This window comes from Carcharodon carcharias (genome assembly GCF_017639515.1).
Source record: "Carcharodon carcharias isolate sCarCar2 chromosome 38 unlocalized genomic scaffold, sCarCar2.pri SUPER_38_unloc_19, whole genome shotgun sequence".
NCBI classification, from domain to species: domain Eukaryota; kingdom Metazoa; phylum Chordata; class Chondrichthyes; order Lamniformes; family Lamnidae; genus Carcharodon; species Carcharodon carcharias.
In genome coordinates this window covers 88,742-103,607 of record NW_024470785.1, presented here as the reverse complement: position 1 = coordinate 103,607, position 14,866 = coordinate 88,742, and the positions used below count along the sequence as shown (strand labels likewise).

The 14,866-nt window shown below is 50.3% G+C and overlaps 1 protein-coding gene across 10 annotated transcripts in view; it reads left to right on the top strand.

The window, feature by feature from the left end:
• LOC121274779 (uromodulin-like) overlaps nucleotides 1-14,866 on the top strand; it is a 231,105-nt gene that overhangs the window by 204,347 nt on the left and 11,892 nt on the right. For 7 of the 10 annotated variants that reach the window (XM_041182119.1, XM_041182122.1, XM_041182123.1 and 4 more), the window contains exons 3-6: nucleotides 5,172-5,316; nucleotides 8,402-8,478; nucleotides 8,572-8,736; nucleotides 10,666-10,761. In XM_041182119.1, coding sequence (XP_041038053.1) covers nucleotides 5,172-5,316; nucleotides 8,402-8,478; nucleotides 8,572-8,736; nucleotides 10,666-10,761 — 483 coding nt within the window. The remainder of the gene's footprint in view (nucleotides 1-5,171; nucleotides 5,317-8,401; nucleotides 8,479-8,571; nucleotides 8,737-10,665; nucleotides 10,762-14,866) is intronic. The other 3 variants (XM_041182129.1, XM_041182126.1, XM_041182124.1) reach the window with 1 other exon arrangement.

The window sequence follows — 14,866 nt, the reverse complement described above, 5'->3', positions numbered from 1 at the left end:
TACACACCACCCCCCTCTCTATCACCGGGCCCAATCAGTATCCACAGCTCTACACTCTTTCCCTGGACCGGCTGTGCATACCCATCTCCAATCTATACCTGGCTCCACTCTATTCAAGGCCCCAAACTGTCGGTGGCCCCACTACTCTCTAAACTCGGCATCACATTCTGTCCCTGGCCCCACTCTCTATCCCATGACACACTCACTTTCCCGGCCCCAATTCCTTTCCCTGGCTCTACTCTCTATCACCGGACCGACTCTCAATCCGTGGCTCCACTCCCTATCCCCGGCCCGAAACTCTATGGACAGCCCCAATCTCTTTTCACGGCCCCACACTCTCTACAGTCCCGGTCTCTATCCCTGGACCCACACTCTATCCCCGGCCCCACATTCTTCCCCAGCCTCTCTGTCTATACCTCGTCCCACCCTCTATACCCAGCCCCACTCTCTATCCACAGCCCCACTCTCTAACCCCTGCCACTCTCTCTATCCCCGGAACCATGCACTACCCCCCGACAGCTTCTCTATACCTGGCCCCACTCTTTAACCCTCCGACTCAGCTCTCTATCTTCGGTCATACAACCCATAACAGACACCACACTCTATACCCAGCTCCACTCTTTGTCCCCCAACCCCTCTCTCTATACTCGACTCCACTCATTATATTTGCCCCACTCTCATTCCCAGAACACACTCTCTATCCCAAGATCGACTTTCTATAACCAGCCCCACTCACTGTCCACAGCCCCGCTCTGTACCCCTTGCTGCACTCCCTATCCCCGGCACCACACAGTACCCCTGGCATCATACTCAATACCTGTCCCCACTCTCTATCCACTGGGTACCACTCTCTATCCCCTGTCCTAGATTCCATACCCAGCACCACTCTCTAATCCCTCGGACCACTCTCTATACCCGGCTCCACTCACTATACTCGATCCACTCTCTATCCCCGAACCACTCTCTAACCCTAGCTCCACTCTTGAACCATGAACCCACTCTCTAACCACCCAGCACAACTCGCTATTCCCATACCTACACTCTATCCCTGGCTGCACAGTCTATCCACACCCCTAATCTTTATAGCCATCCACTGCCTTTATCCATGGCCCCACTCTCTATCCTTGGCTCCGCTCTCTTTCCCCGGCCACACTCATTTGAGGGACCTGCTCCTTATCCCGTTCTAACTCGCTATCCCCAGCTGCAATCTCTATCCCTGGCTCCACATTTTACCCCCTTCCTCACTCTTCATCCCAGGCCCCACTCTCTATCCCCGCCACCACTCCCAATTCCAGGTACCACACTCTAACTCTAGACCCACGCTCTTACCACGGCCCCACTATCAATCCCTGGCCGCAATCTCTATCCCCTGCTGCACACTGTACCCCAGACCTACTCTCTAGAGCCAACCCCAAATTCTATCCCCAGACACACTCTCTATCCCCGGCCAACTCTCTATCCCCAGCCGCACTCACTTGACATCTACGTTCTCTTTCACTTGGCCTGCACTCTACCCCGGTTCTACTCTCTATGTGCAGCACCAATCTCTATCACCAGCCCCACTGTCTTTCCATGGCTTCACACTCTACCACGGGCCTCACGCTTGATATCCAGCCCCGCCCTCTATTACCAGTCCAGCACTCCATCCCTGGTACCACTCATTAGCCCCATCCCCAATCTCTATACCTGGCTCCACTCACTATACCCGGCCCAATTCTCTATCTATGGCTCGACTCTCGATACCTGGTCCCATTCTCTTTACCCGGTCCCACTCTCTATCCCCGGCCCAACTCTCTATACCCGGCTCCACACTCTACCCTGGCCCTACTGTCTATCCCCGGACCCACTCTCTTTCCCAGGATCCAATGTCCATTCCCGGCCCCATCCTCTATACCTGGTCCCACTCTCTATCCCTGGCACCACTCTCTATCCCTGTCCGCACTGTCTATCCCTGGCCTCATTCTCTATACCAAGCCCCGCCCTCTTGAAGGACACAATCTCAACTCCGCAGCCAGCTCTCTAAACCCCCACCCTGCTTGCTCACCACTAACACCACAAACTCTCTTCCCGGAACTGTTTTCAATTTACGGCTGATGCTCTCTAACCCCAAACCACATCTCCCAGCTGGCCCCAGAGTCCGTGCCCCGGCACTGCTCTCTAGCTATTTTTCTTTTCTCTCCACCTGTCTTCGACCTCTTACCCTGGCCTCGTTCTAAACCACTCAGTCCGATGCTCTCTGATCCTGGGTATGCTCCTTATCATGCCGGACCTGCTGTCTTCTCGCTGGCCTGTTCTGTCTACCCAGCCCTGTTCTTGGGCCCCCGGTGCCCTGCTAACGCGGGACCAGGATCCCACTCTTGCGCATTTGGGGACCCGATGTCATGTCCCGTGAGTTCCAATCACACGCCACTGTGTCTGTTCTGTGTCCCGCTGGCTCCACTCTCCCCCTCAGCCCCGCTTGCTCTTCCCATTCATGCTCCATCTCCCCAGATCTGCACTGTCCACCCAAACATGCCCTCAAACCCCTGGCCCCAAAATCTACTGCTTGCCACGCTAACTACCCTCCAGCTCTGCTCTCTAGCCTTGGCCACAATATATCCTCCTTAATCCGCTCTCTACACCTCAGCCACCATCTTACTACACCCATGTACCCAGCTCGAGACCAGACCTTTCTGTCTAGCTCCCTGGCCATTCTCTCCCTCACCCCAGCTCCACACTCTCCTCCACTGTCACTGCGCACTCTGATAGCGCGGTTCTCTCTCCCAGCAACCCCGATTTCTCTAGTCCCATGGCTCTGCGTTCTCTTCCCTCCGTGGACTGCGCGCTCCATCCAACGCCCTGCCCCACTCTACCTCCACCCTCCCTCCTTCCCTCCCGGGCCTCATTCTCTACCCCCGGCCCCCATCTCTCCCCCTCGGCCCACGCTTTCCACCCCCAGGGCATAACTCAGTAGCCCCAGCCCTGATCACTGCCCCGAGGTCCGCCCTGTCTGGCCTTGCCCCACTCTGCCCCCTACCTGGGCCTCACCCTCATTACCCTGGGACACCATGCTCTACTCCCTGTCGCAAATTATAATGCCTGACCCCGCCAGTACCAACCCCCACTCCCACTCCCTCCCCCCGAGTGTCTCAATTCCCCTGGTGCCATTCAAACCTTCACCATCCCTGCCCTTCTAGCAGTCTCAATTGCAAGCGACAAAGTACTTGACACGCTATTGGGACTAAAGGTAGACAAGTCGCCATTACTTGATGGCCTGCATCCAATGGTTTTATTGGAAGTGGCTGCAGAGATAGTGGAGGCTTTGGCCTAAATATTCCAGAACTCACTGGATTCTGGGATTTTACCAGCGGATTTGAAAACTGTTAATTTCACACCTCTGTTCAAGAAGGGAGGGAGACAAATAGCAGGAAACTGTTGGTCACTCAGCCGGACAAATGTCCTCGGGAAGATACTAGAGTCCATTATTTAGAAGAAATAGCAGGACGTTTAGAAACGCTTGAGTTCAAGCAAACAGAATCAACATGGTTTTGTGAAAGGGAAACCATGTTTGACAAATTTGCCAGACTTTTTTGAGGATATAACAAGCAGAGCTGATAAAGGGGATCTGGCTGATGTGTACTTGAATGTCAGAAGGCATTCGATGAGGAGGCACATAAAAAGTTATTGCACAAGATAGGAGCTCACGGTATTGGGATAATGTATTAGTTCTGTCCTCCTGCCCAACTCTGTCAACCCTTGGGCCCTGCTATCTATACCCCAGGCCCTGCTCTCTCCCCCGCCGGCCCATGTCTCTAACCCCCTCTATCCCCTGACATCATGCTGCCCCCTTCTTCCACATGGGCCTGCGCTCTACCCCCTCCCCTGCTCCGGCCGCACCACCCTCTCTTCTACTCCTAGTGCCGGACCATACTTTGAAATCTCATATTTCCTCTATTTATCCCTCGTCCAATGAGAGACTTGTTTCACCATGCATTTGCTGCTGATATTCTCACTGCTGAACAAATGCATGGAAGAGCCAGTCTGTGAATGGATGAGCAGCTGCACCGCATTGATTACATCTGAGACATTTGAATGTCCAAGATGTTTGGTGCGCCGAGCCCAGAGGAGCTGAAGCCTGTAATCTGGCCCAGGGGCCTCCAGCTGGACAAGGATTTTCTGCACTATCCTTCTTAGATATCACAGAGCATTCAAGTGTTGCAATGTCCACTAGTATTTGAGAATCTGCCCTGTACATACGGGCTCATTGATATGTATCAGGTAGGGCAAGAGTCACAACACTCTTGGCTAACCAGTGCAAAACACTGTCATTTAAAAAAAACATAGGCTGATATTTAATGTAAAAGTCATTGTTATATGGCTGCATTGCTTCTATTTAGGTGTAGCTTTTATTAATTTTCTAATATTTGTCAATCTGTGCATTTGAATCGTCAGTTACATATGTGTTTGTTTACATTTCCCCTTAACAAGAAGCTATGTTTCCATCGTGATCCGAGTTTTTAACTTTATATTCCCTTCTTTCAGCATTTAAATCAGTAAATATATTATTTACTTCGTCTAAAGCAATACTAAAATACTGTTTACAGCAAATACACAATCTATTTATGAATTCAGTATTAGTTTATTCCACGGTTATTGTATATCTTCGAGATGAAGCACACATAACAGAATCTGTTTCAGAATCTAATTTCTCCTGAGGGCTGAGAGAGACCTCATTGACCATCGAGTGTCCCTCACTATCTGTACTCAGTTTTCACCTGGGGACTGAGATAGCCCAGGGTATCTCTCACTGACCATCGAGTGTCCCTCACTGACTGTACTCAGTCTTCACCTGGGGAATGTAATAATCAATGATATCTTTAAGGGAATATTTGCAGCGTTTCTTTTTGGTTGAGTTGATGCTGAGGCTGTTGTTACCTTCTGTTAACTGAGTATGAATGGGTAATCTAGAAAAGGGAATACTGTCTGTGAGCAGTGAGTGAGATGGGGAGGTTGAGCTGGCAGACAGGTGGACACCTGGTACAGAGAAGTAGGAATGATTCCAGGATGAATTTGCTAAATTTTCAAGCGGGGGAGAGTGAAAATCAGGTTATTGCTGCTTTGGGTTTACAATTAATTTGCTGTATAACTTCAACTATGTTTTATATTAACGTGAATCATATTTTGTCTCTCAGTCGTAGATTCAGCACTCACTGACCCTTGTGCAAATCACACCATCCTGGACCAGGCCTGGAGGAGCATCTATTGTAAATGGACTGAGTGCACTGGCCATTGGATGTGTGATGACAAACTTCAGGATGGATGGTACCAATTTAAAAGGTAATGTGCAGTGATGCATTCTGATAAACTGGGCAAAAATATGAAAGTGAGTGCAATAGCAGCAAATAAAGGCAGGCACAGATCATCAGTAATGTCACTGGGAAAGAGAAAAAAGCAAATAAATTTGCCTTTTGTAGATAGCGGTTTGATACAACTGAGCGGATTACTCGGACCTTTCCGACTCAAGCACATTGCTGTAGGTCTGGAGTCACGTGTAGGCCAGTCCAGGTAAGCACGGCAGATTTCTTTCCCTAAGGTGAACCAGATGAATTGTTCCGGCAATGCTTGATGGCTTCACGATCGCACAGTTACTATGACTAGCTTCATATTCCAGTTGGATTCCTTGCATTTAATTTGACAGCTGCCGTGGTTGGACTTGAGCATGTGTCCCGAGTACATGAGCCTGCCTGAATGGGTCTCTCGTTTAGTGATAATATCACTGTGCCACAAACACACCATAAGTGGACAGTAGCATTCACACCAAACAAACGCCAGGCAATTACCATCATGAAAAACACAGAATCTATACTTCTTCCCTTGTCAAACTGGCAGCAGTGTGACTAACTAGAAGCTGTACTGCGGAATTTCACCAAGGCACCTTAGACGGCACCATCCAAACGCACGGCCTCGGACACCTAGAAGGACAAGGCAGCAGACACATGGGAAAACCGCCATCTGGACGTTTCCCTCCAAGTCACTCAACATTGTGACTTGGAAATATAGCAGCAGTTACTTCACAGTCGCTGGGGCAATGCCCTAGAACTCACTCCCTAACTGCACTATGGGTGTACCTACCTGACATGGGAAGCAGCGATTCAAGAAGGTAGCTCACCACCACATTCTTAAGAGCAATTAGGGATCGGCAATAAATGCTGGTCAACGATTCCCACATCTCAAAATATTTTTTTAAAAACCTCGGGCTAGGCTTCATCTCAGGTAATGTATCGATTACTGACACCACACTTTAATAATGGAGTCAAGGCATTGGTCAGGGAATAGAGAAGTTTCAACAGAATGGCTCCAGGCTTTGGATGGGTGAGGGGGAGGGATTGGGGGTGGGGTGTGTCGTGGAAGGGATATGGGATTGGCTGGGAGAGAAACACGCATTTCTCTCGCTCGGGCAGAGAATGGGAATGGAGAAGTTTAGCAGATGTGTTCAAGTACATGTAGGGATTGAATAGACTACAAAAGGGGGGATTGTTAACATTGCAAAAAGAATCGTGGAACAGGAGATAGAGATTAAAAGTCATTGATGTAAAAAACAAGTACAATGATTATTTGAATCTCGTTATAATCTAGTGTCCTCGAGGTGTCCATGACCCTGTCCCCTCTCTGATTGGGAACACTCCATCTCCTCAAGCTGCCTCTCGACATCGGCGAGGCCATCTTGGCCGCTCACTGTCGGGATGCCTCTCCCTCGGGGACCCGGCTACATCGAGGAAATTTCCCCATCCCCTTTACTTTGGAAACCTGATCCCGCACCCTCTCCTTCAGGGGCCTCTTCCTGTCCCCAGTACATACAGGACTTCTCCCCATCCCCTCTACCTCCGGGACACCTGTATCTCAAAGACATCTCCCCATCCCCTTTAATTCAGAAATCTGATCTCGCACCCTTTCCTTCAGGGACCTCTTCCCGTCCCCACCCCATGGGGTCCCCTCCTTGTCCCCTGTCCCTCGATGACCTGTCCCTGTCGCATCTCCCTTGGTGAACTCTTTCAGTCCCCCCTCCCTCGAGGACCTCTCCCCGTCCCAACTCCCACGTGAAACTCTCCCCGTCCGCTCTCCCATGGCGACCTCTCCCTGTACACACTCCCTCTGGGACCTCACCCTGTCTCCACTCCGTCAGGCACCTCTCCCCACCCCCTCTCCTCTGGGGACGTTTCCTAGTCCCCTCTTCCATGGAATATCCCCCTGTCCCCACTACCTCGGGGACTTTTCCCCTTTCCCTCTCCCTCAGGCACCTCTCCCAGATTCCTCTGCTGCGAATGCATCTCCCTGTCCCCAATCTCCCAAGGAACTCTCCATTTCCCCTGACTGTCTGGGAACTCTCGCTGTTCCCTCTCCCTCGGGCACCTCTCACCCACCCTGTCTCTCTCTCAGGGACTTCGCCCTGTTCCCTCTCGCTTTGGAACCTATCTCTGTCTCCTCCTCCTCGGGGAGCTCTCCCCATAGCCTCTTCATTGGGAACATCTGCATGCCCCACTGCCTTTTCTCTCTCCATCGAGGACCTCAATCTGCCCATCCCCACAGTGACTTCTCCCTGTTTCCTTCCCACGGGGACCTCTCCCTCTGCCTTCTCAATCTGGCAACACTCGTGTCAACTCTCCCTCAGAGACCTCTCTATGTTCCCTCACCATCGGGCACCGAAAACATTCCCAAACCCCCTCCGGTACCTGTCCACTTTTCCTCTCCCCCATTTACCTCTCCCCATTCCCTCTCCATTGTAGACCTCTCCCTTTCCCCTCTCCCATGGGGACCTCTCCACGTCCCCACTCCCTATGGGAACTCTCACCGCCCCCTCTCCCACGGGGACCTCGTCTTATCCTCGCTCCTTCGGGGTCATCTCCTCGTCCCCTCTTCATCGGGAATCTCTCCCTGTCTCATCTGCATCGAGGACCTCACCCTTTCCCCTCCCTCTCGGGGTCCTGCCCCTGTCCCCGCTTCCTCGTTGACTTCTCGCTTTATCCTCTCCCCCTGGGACCAATCCCTGTCACTGTTCCCTCCGGGACCTCTCCCTGTGCTCCCTTGTTGTACTCTCCCTGTTCCCCCTCCCTTGAGGAACTCTCTCTGTCCCCTCCCCCTCGGGGTCTTCTCCCTGTCACTCTCAGTTCTCTCTACTTATGAGCCCCCTGATTACTTACACTGCGCATGTGGAGCTCGCTTCCCACTTAGCAGGTTTGCATTTCGCTCCCTGTCTGTCTTAATCCTGGGATGGGAGATTTTCAGCTCAATGAGGTAGAACAGAAGGAGACTTAGATTAATTGGACAGATCTTTCAAACAGCTTATTTGGGACATGATGGAACTAGTGGCCTCATTCTGAGCTGTGCATTCCTTAAACCTATGATTCTCTAATTGATGTTTCAGTTCTGGTGGATTGAAGATTCCAGACACTCTCATCCCATTCGGTTACTGTTCCACAAGTTCTTCAGGCTGGTTAAATGGTGTGTTCTGACTTTATAATATCAGATTTACATTCACTGTCCTACGCTGTTCACATTGGATACATCCTTCAATATTTATAAACGTAATTTCAGGTTCACATCCCACCGTGGGAGAGGGGGAAGTAACCAGGACAGTTTGTTTTACCTCGGGTGAAAATCGCTGCTTCTGGACCCGAGAGATAAAGATTAAAAACTGCAGCAGTGACTTCGTTTATAAGCTGAAGCCGGTGCCAAGCTGTAATGCTGCTTATTGCACAGGTACATTGCTGTTTATAAATGACCCAGGAGGGTGACTCTGGATGTGCCAGGTCACTCACATAAATAATAATGTTCCGCCTGCTCCTCATTGCTGCAAGAACCACAAGGAATAATGACCTGAAAAATAAACTAAACTTTTCACCAAAACTATAGGGAACCGACTCAGACTCTATTGCCATTGCGGTCAACAAACAGCCCATCGTTTGATCACGTGATAGGTTTTAGAATGTGAGGGGGGTGTGGGGAAGGAGGGAAGAGGCAGATTGGTTTATGGAGGGAATAACAATGCTTAGATCCCAGTCATCTGAACACACACTTATCAGTGTTGTGGATCCGGAATTGGAGGAGTAGAGAGTAGATTGATGGTTGTGGGCCTCGTAGGAATATTATTGCGGCTGTGGTGGTGAACTGTGGTCCAGGTTCTTGGAGGTACATGTCCATCAAGAGTTTGGGGACCACATAAGAGCCTGAATTTTCTTGACTCAGAACCGTGTGACTTTGGTTGCAAATTTGGAAATGTGTGAGAGTCCTGTGGAATTTCCGAAGCAGAGACATGCACCGAATTTGCCCGTGAGGATTAATATTATGATAGGCTGTTACCCATTGCTGGGACTCGAAGCAAATCTCTCTGATAAAATCCCCCAGAATATTTTTTTCTCTGGCAGGTGGGCGGCCTCCCTCCCGGGAGATTCCCTGGAAAGATTCACTGGGGAAGCCCCTGTAAGTTACCACGTGAAGGCTGCATGGAAATTGCACAGGAAGTTTGAAATTATGCTGGACAAATACGCAGCACCAGGAACTATCCAATTATGCGATTTAAGTAGAGGAATTTCGATCGTTTTGACTCTCGTAGTTGAATAATGAACCAGGAAAGATGCTCAGTTCGCTTACCACTAGACGTCTCCTCCACCACCCTGACCCTGGATGTGCAATGATAACCTACTGACCTCTGGATCACCTCCCCAATCCCCAACTGCTCTCTCCCGACCACCTCCCCAGGCTCTGACTACCCTCCAAGCCTGACCTCCAACAGAACCCTTGATTACGGTGCAAGCCCCCTACACCTGATTACTCTCACACATACTCGAGTAATCCAGGGTTACCTTACCTCCGTGGCTATATCATCTCACCGTGACCTCCCAACACGCATGGCTAACCTCCACATCTCTTGACTACAGTCCCCCAAGACGCATGCCAATCACCCCGATCTTCAGGATAACCCACGCACCCACCCCACCAACATGTCTTGAGAACCACTGACTACTGCGCCCCTCACAGGACACCCGTACTGCCCATCAAAGCCCCCTTCCCGCGCAAACCTCCACACTGAGCTGAGACACCTTCAATCCCAACCCACCCCATTCAAACAACCCACCCCACATCACACCTTAATCAATAACCTTCACCCAGGCGCCTTAAAGTGGATGGGGCTTAAAAACATGACTGCCTCACGGCAGCAAGTTCTGCAAAAAGTGGCCCTCTGTTCACTAGCTCTAACTTGCAGCCCTGCACTGCAAGTTCCCCAGGTGGTGCGGCCATGCACATTTTTCGTCGGGCTGAGAGGGATGTAGTGACTGAGGGAGGGTGAGATGTAGTGACTAATGAGAGTGGGATGTCGTCATTGAGGGGAGTAGGATGTCGTGATTGAAGGGATTGAGATGCAGTGCCTGAGCGGAGCAGGATGTAGTGACTGCGGGGAGTGGGATGCAATTATTCAGGGGAGTTGGCTGCATTCGCTGACGGAAGTGGGATGCATTGGCTGCAGGGAGTGGGATGCATTGGCTTAGAGGAGTAGTAATTTGGGTATAGCCATGAGTGACAGGGAATAAGTAATGAATAGAATCATGTTCTTAACATAATAAACAAGTACATGCTCTCTTGAGGTGTGCTGCTGTCTGCAATCTCCCATGTCTCCTTACTTCATTTCAGATCCAGGTACAATACCAACTCTGAAACCTGAGGAACAGTCGACTCGTGAATACGATGTCACTGCATCATCGAGCCCAACAGAATCGGAAATATCAGGTATTAGTCTGGCGGGAAAAGTCTACAGAACATCCTCACACGTTTGATCTCTGAAATCTCACACTAAACGAACTGGAATGTAGTGGCTGAGGGATGCGGGATGCAGTGACTGAAGTGTGTCTGATGCAGTGACCATGGAGATTGGGATGCAGTGAATAGGAGGCGTGGGATGCAGTGACTGGGGGGTGTTGGATGTAGTGACTGAGGGGAGTGTGATGCCTTAAATGAGGGGACCTGGACGCAGTGAATGAGGGTAGTGGAATGCAATGACTAATCGAGTGGGATGCCATGAATTAGGGGACCTGGATGCAGTGGCTGATGGAGTGGGATGGACTTGTTTATGGGAGTGTGATGCAAGTAGTGAGAGAAGTGGTTTGCAATCAATGAGGGGATTTGGATTAATGGCTGATGGTGTGGGATGGATTTGTTTCCTTGAGTGTGATGCAGGGAGTAGGATGCAGTGACTGAGGGGTTTGGAATGTATTTACTGAGCTGAGTGGATTGTGGTGCTTAGGCTGTGGCCATTGTGTTGTATTTTCTGAGCGGAGTGGGATTATTGAACGCAAGGGGTGGGATGTAGAGAGTGGTGTGATGGAATTCTGTGAATCTTGGTGGTCATGTTTATGCATGGGTGCAATGTGGTGCTGTCGCTGAGACGGCTGTTTCTTCCTTAGATTGGCATCGGTGTTTTACTGAACGGAAAACACTCTTCAGGTTTACGGTCACTCATGTGCTCACTTCTGTTAATTATCTGAGGTGACTGGGATGCAGTGATTGAGGGGAGTGGGATGCAATGACTGAAGGGATTGTGATGAAGTGATGGAGCAGAGTGGGATGCAGTGATTGAGGCGAGTGGGATGCAGTGTCTGAAGGTATTGTGATGCAGTGATAGAGTGGAGTGGGATGCAGTGACGGAGGGGAGTGTGATGCAATGACTGAGGGGAGTGTGATGCAAAACTGAGGGGAGTGTGATGCTTTGGCTGTAGTCAGAAGGTGGCAGTGACTGAGGGGAGATGGAAGTAGCGACTGAGGAGTGTAGGAGGCACTGACTGAGGGGATTTTCATGAAGTTACTAAGGGGAGGGGGAGGTATTGACTGAGGAGAGGGGAGGGAAGAAATGACTGAGGGGTGTGGGATGCACTGAGTGAGGGGAGTGGAATGCAGTGACTTAGGGGAGTGGGATGCAATGACTGGTGTGTGTAGAATGCAGTGACTGAGTGGATTTGAATGCTGGGACTGTGTGGAGTGGAATGCAGCGACTGAAGGAAGTAAGATGCAGGGACTGAGGGGTGTGGGATGCTGTGGCTGTAGTCAGAAGGAGGCAGTGACTGAGGGAAGTGTGATGCAGTAACTGAGGGGAGTGTGATGCTTTGGCTGTAGTCAGAAGGTGGCAGTGACTGAGGGGAGATGGAAGCAGCGACTGAGGATTGTAGGAGGCACTGACTGAGGGGAGTTTCATGAAGTTACTAAGGGGAGTGGGATGTATTGACTGAGGAGAGGGGAGGGAAGAAATGACTGATGGGTGTGGGATGCACTGAGTGAGGGGAGTGGAATGCAGTGACTGATGGAGCGGGATGCACTGAATGAGGGGAGCGGGATGCACTGAATGAGGGGAGTGGGATGCAGTGACTTAGGGGAGTGGGATGCAATGACTGGTGTGTGTAGAATGCAGAGACTGAGTGGATTTGAATGCTGGGACTGTGTGGAGTGGAATGCAGCGACTGAAGGAAGTAAGATGCAGGGACTGAGGGGTGTGGGATGCAGTGACTGAGGAGAGTAAGATGCAGTGGCTGAGGGAAGCGTGAGGTGCTGACTGAGGGGAGTGGGTTGCAATGACTTAGACGAGTTGGATGTAATGACTGAAAAGTAAGATGCAAGGACTGAGGGGTGCGTGATGCAGTGACTGATGGGTGTTGGATGCTATGACTGACTGGACTGGAATGTAGTGACTGAGGGAAGTAAGATGCAGGAACTGCGGAAAGTGGGATGCAACGATTGAGGGGCGGTGGGGCAGAATGCATTACTGTGGGGAGTGGGATGCAGCGACTGTGGGAAGTGGTATGCAGTGATGAGTGGATTGGCAGGTTTTTACTGAGAGGAATGAATATCAGTGGATTAGTATATTGGGCTGCATTGAATGAGGCCAGTGTGCTGTATTGTCTGAGGACAGTAGGATTATTGAAAGCGGGAAGAGATGTAGAAACTGACGTGCTGGAATTCTGGGACTGTTGGTAGCCATATTTATGAGTCAGGGCAGTGTGGCACTGTTGCCGAGCCGACTGGTTCACACTTAGATTGGCATCTGTGACTTATTGAACATTAGTATGAACTGTTTAAGTATTCTGTCACTCAAGCGCTGACCTCTGTTTATATTTAAAGCAGTGGGATGCAGTGACGTAGGGGAGAGTGACGCAGTGACAGTGGGGAGTGGGATGTATTGACGGAGGGGTGTGCTATGTAGTGACGGAGGGGACTGGGATGCAGTGGCTGCGGGGAGCGGGGTGAACTGTCTGAGGAGAATGGTTTCAGTCACTGGGTTATAGCCAGGCGTCAGACTGACATTGGCGTGATTCAGACAGATGAAAAAATAATGTGCATCACTTTATTAACGTTCCTACCAAGTAAAGCCTCTCTTGAGGTGATCTGCAATCTCCCATGTCACCTTACCTCATTGCAGACCAAGGGATAACACAAACTCAGAAATCTGAGGAACAGCCAACTCGTGAACACATTTTCACTGCAACATCCAGCCCAACAGCATCTGAACCAGCAGGTATCAGTGTGGAGGGCATATTCTACAGGAAATCTGCACATATTTGATCTCTGAAATCTCACAATGAAGGAACTGGAATGTAGGGCCTGAGAGCAGCGGGATGGAGTGACTGAAGAGTGTCTGATGCAATGGGCGTGGGGAGTTGAATACAGTGACTGAGGGGACAGAGGTGCAGTGAGTAAATGATATGGGATGCAGTGACTGACGGGAGAGTGATGCAGTGTCTGAGGGAATGGGGATGCAGTGAATGATGGGAGAATAATGTAATGACTGAGAATAATGGGACATAGTGAATGAGAAGAGTGGGATGTCATGCCTGAGGGGACTAGGATTTTGTGAATGAGGGGAGTGGTATGTTGTGAATGAGGGGAGTAGGATGTCGTGACTGAGCGGAATGGAATGTCCTGACTGAGGGGAGGCGGACCTAGTGACTGATGGGAGTAGAATATAGCCGCTTAATTGAATGGGATGTCGTCATTGAGGGGAGTGGGATTTCGTGATTGCAGGGAGTGGGAAGACGTGTTTGAGGGGAGAGTAATGTGGTGATTGATGGAAGTAGAATATCGTGACTGAGGTGAGTGGGATCTCCTGATCGAGGGAAGTGGAATGTCATGACTGAGGGGAGTGGGATGTTGTGACGGTGGTGCATGGGAGGTAGTGACTGAAGGGGCTAGGATGCAGTGACTGAGCAGAGTGTGACTTAGTGAATAATGGGAGTGAGATTAGTGATGGAGTGGTGTGGGATGTAGGGACTGAGGGGAGTGGGATGCATTGGCTGAGCGAAGTGGGATGCAGTAACTGACGGGCATGGGTGGTAGTGAGTGAGGGGAGTTGGGATGCAGCTACTGATGTGATTGGGATGTAGTGACTGAGGGCAGTGGGATGTAGTGACTGAGGGGAGTGTGATGTCATATGGAGGGGATTGAGATGCAATGCCTGAGGGGATCAGGAAGCAGTGTTTGCGAGGAGTGGGATGCAGTGACTGCTGAGAGTGTTTTTTAGTAATCGGGGTATAGCCTGGAGTGATAGAGTATAAGTAATGAAATGAATCATGTTCCAAACATTATTAACAAGTAAATGCTCTCTTGAGGTGATGTGCACTTTGCAATCTCCCGTGTCTCCTTACTTCATTGCAGTTCCAGGGACAGCAGCAAATCTGAGGAATTTTCGATTAGAGAATCCACTGTCACTGCATCATCTAGCCCAACAGGATCTGAAATAATAGGTGTCAGTCTGGAGTGGATATGCTCCAGAATATCTTCGCACATATGCTTTCCGAAATCTTCTTGTATGGGGTTGGAATGTTTGAGGGGAGTGGGAAGTTGGGAGATT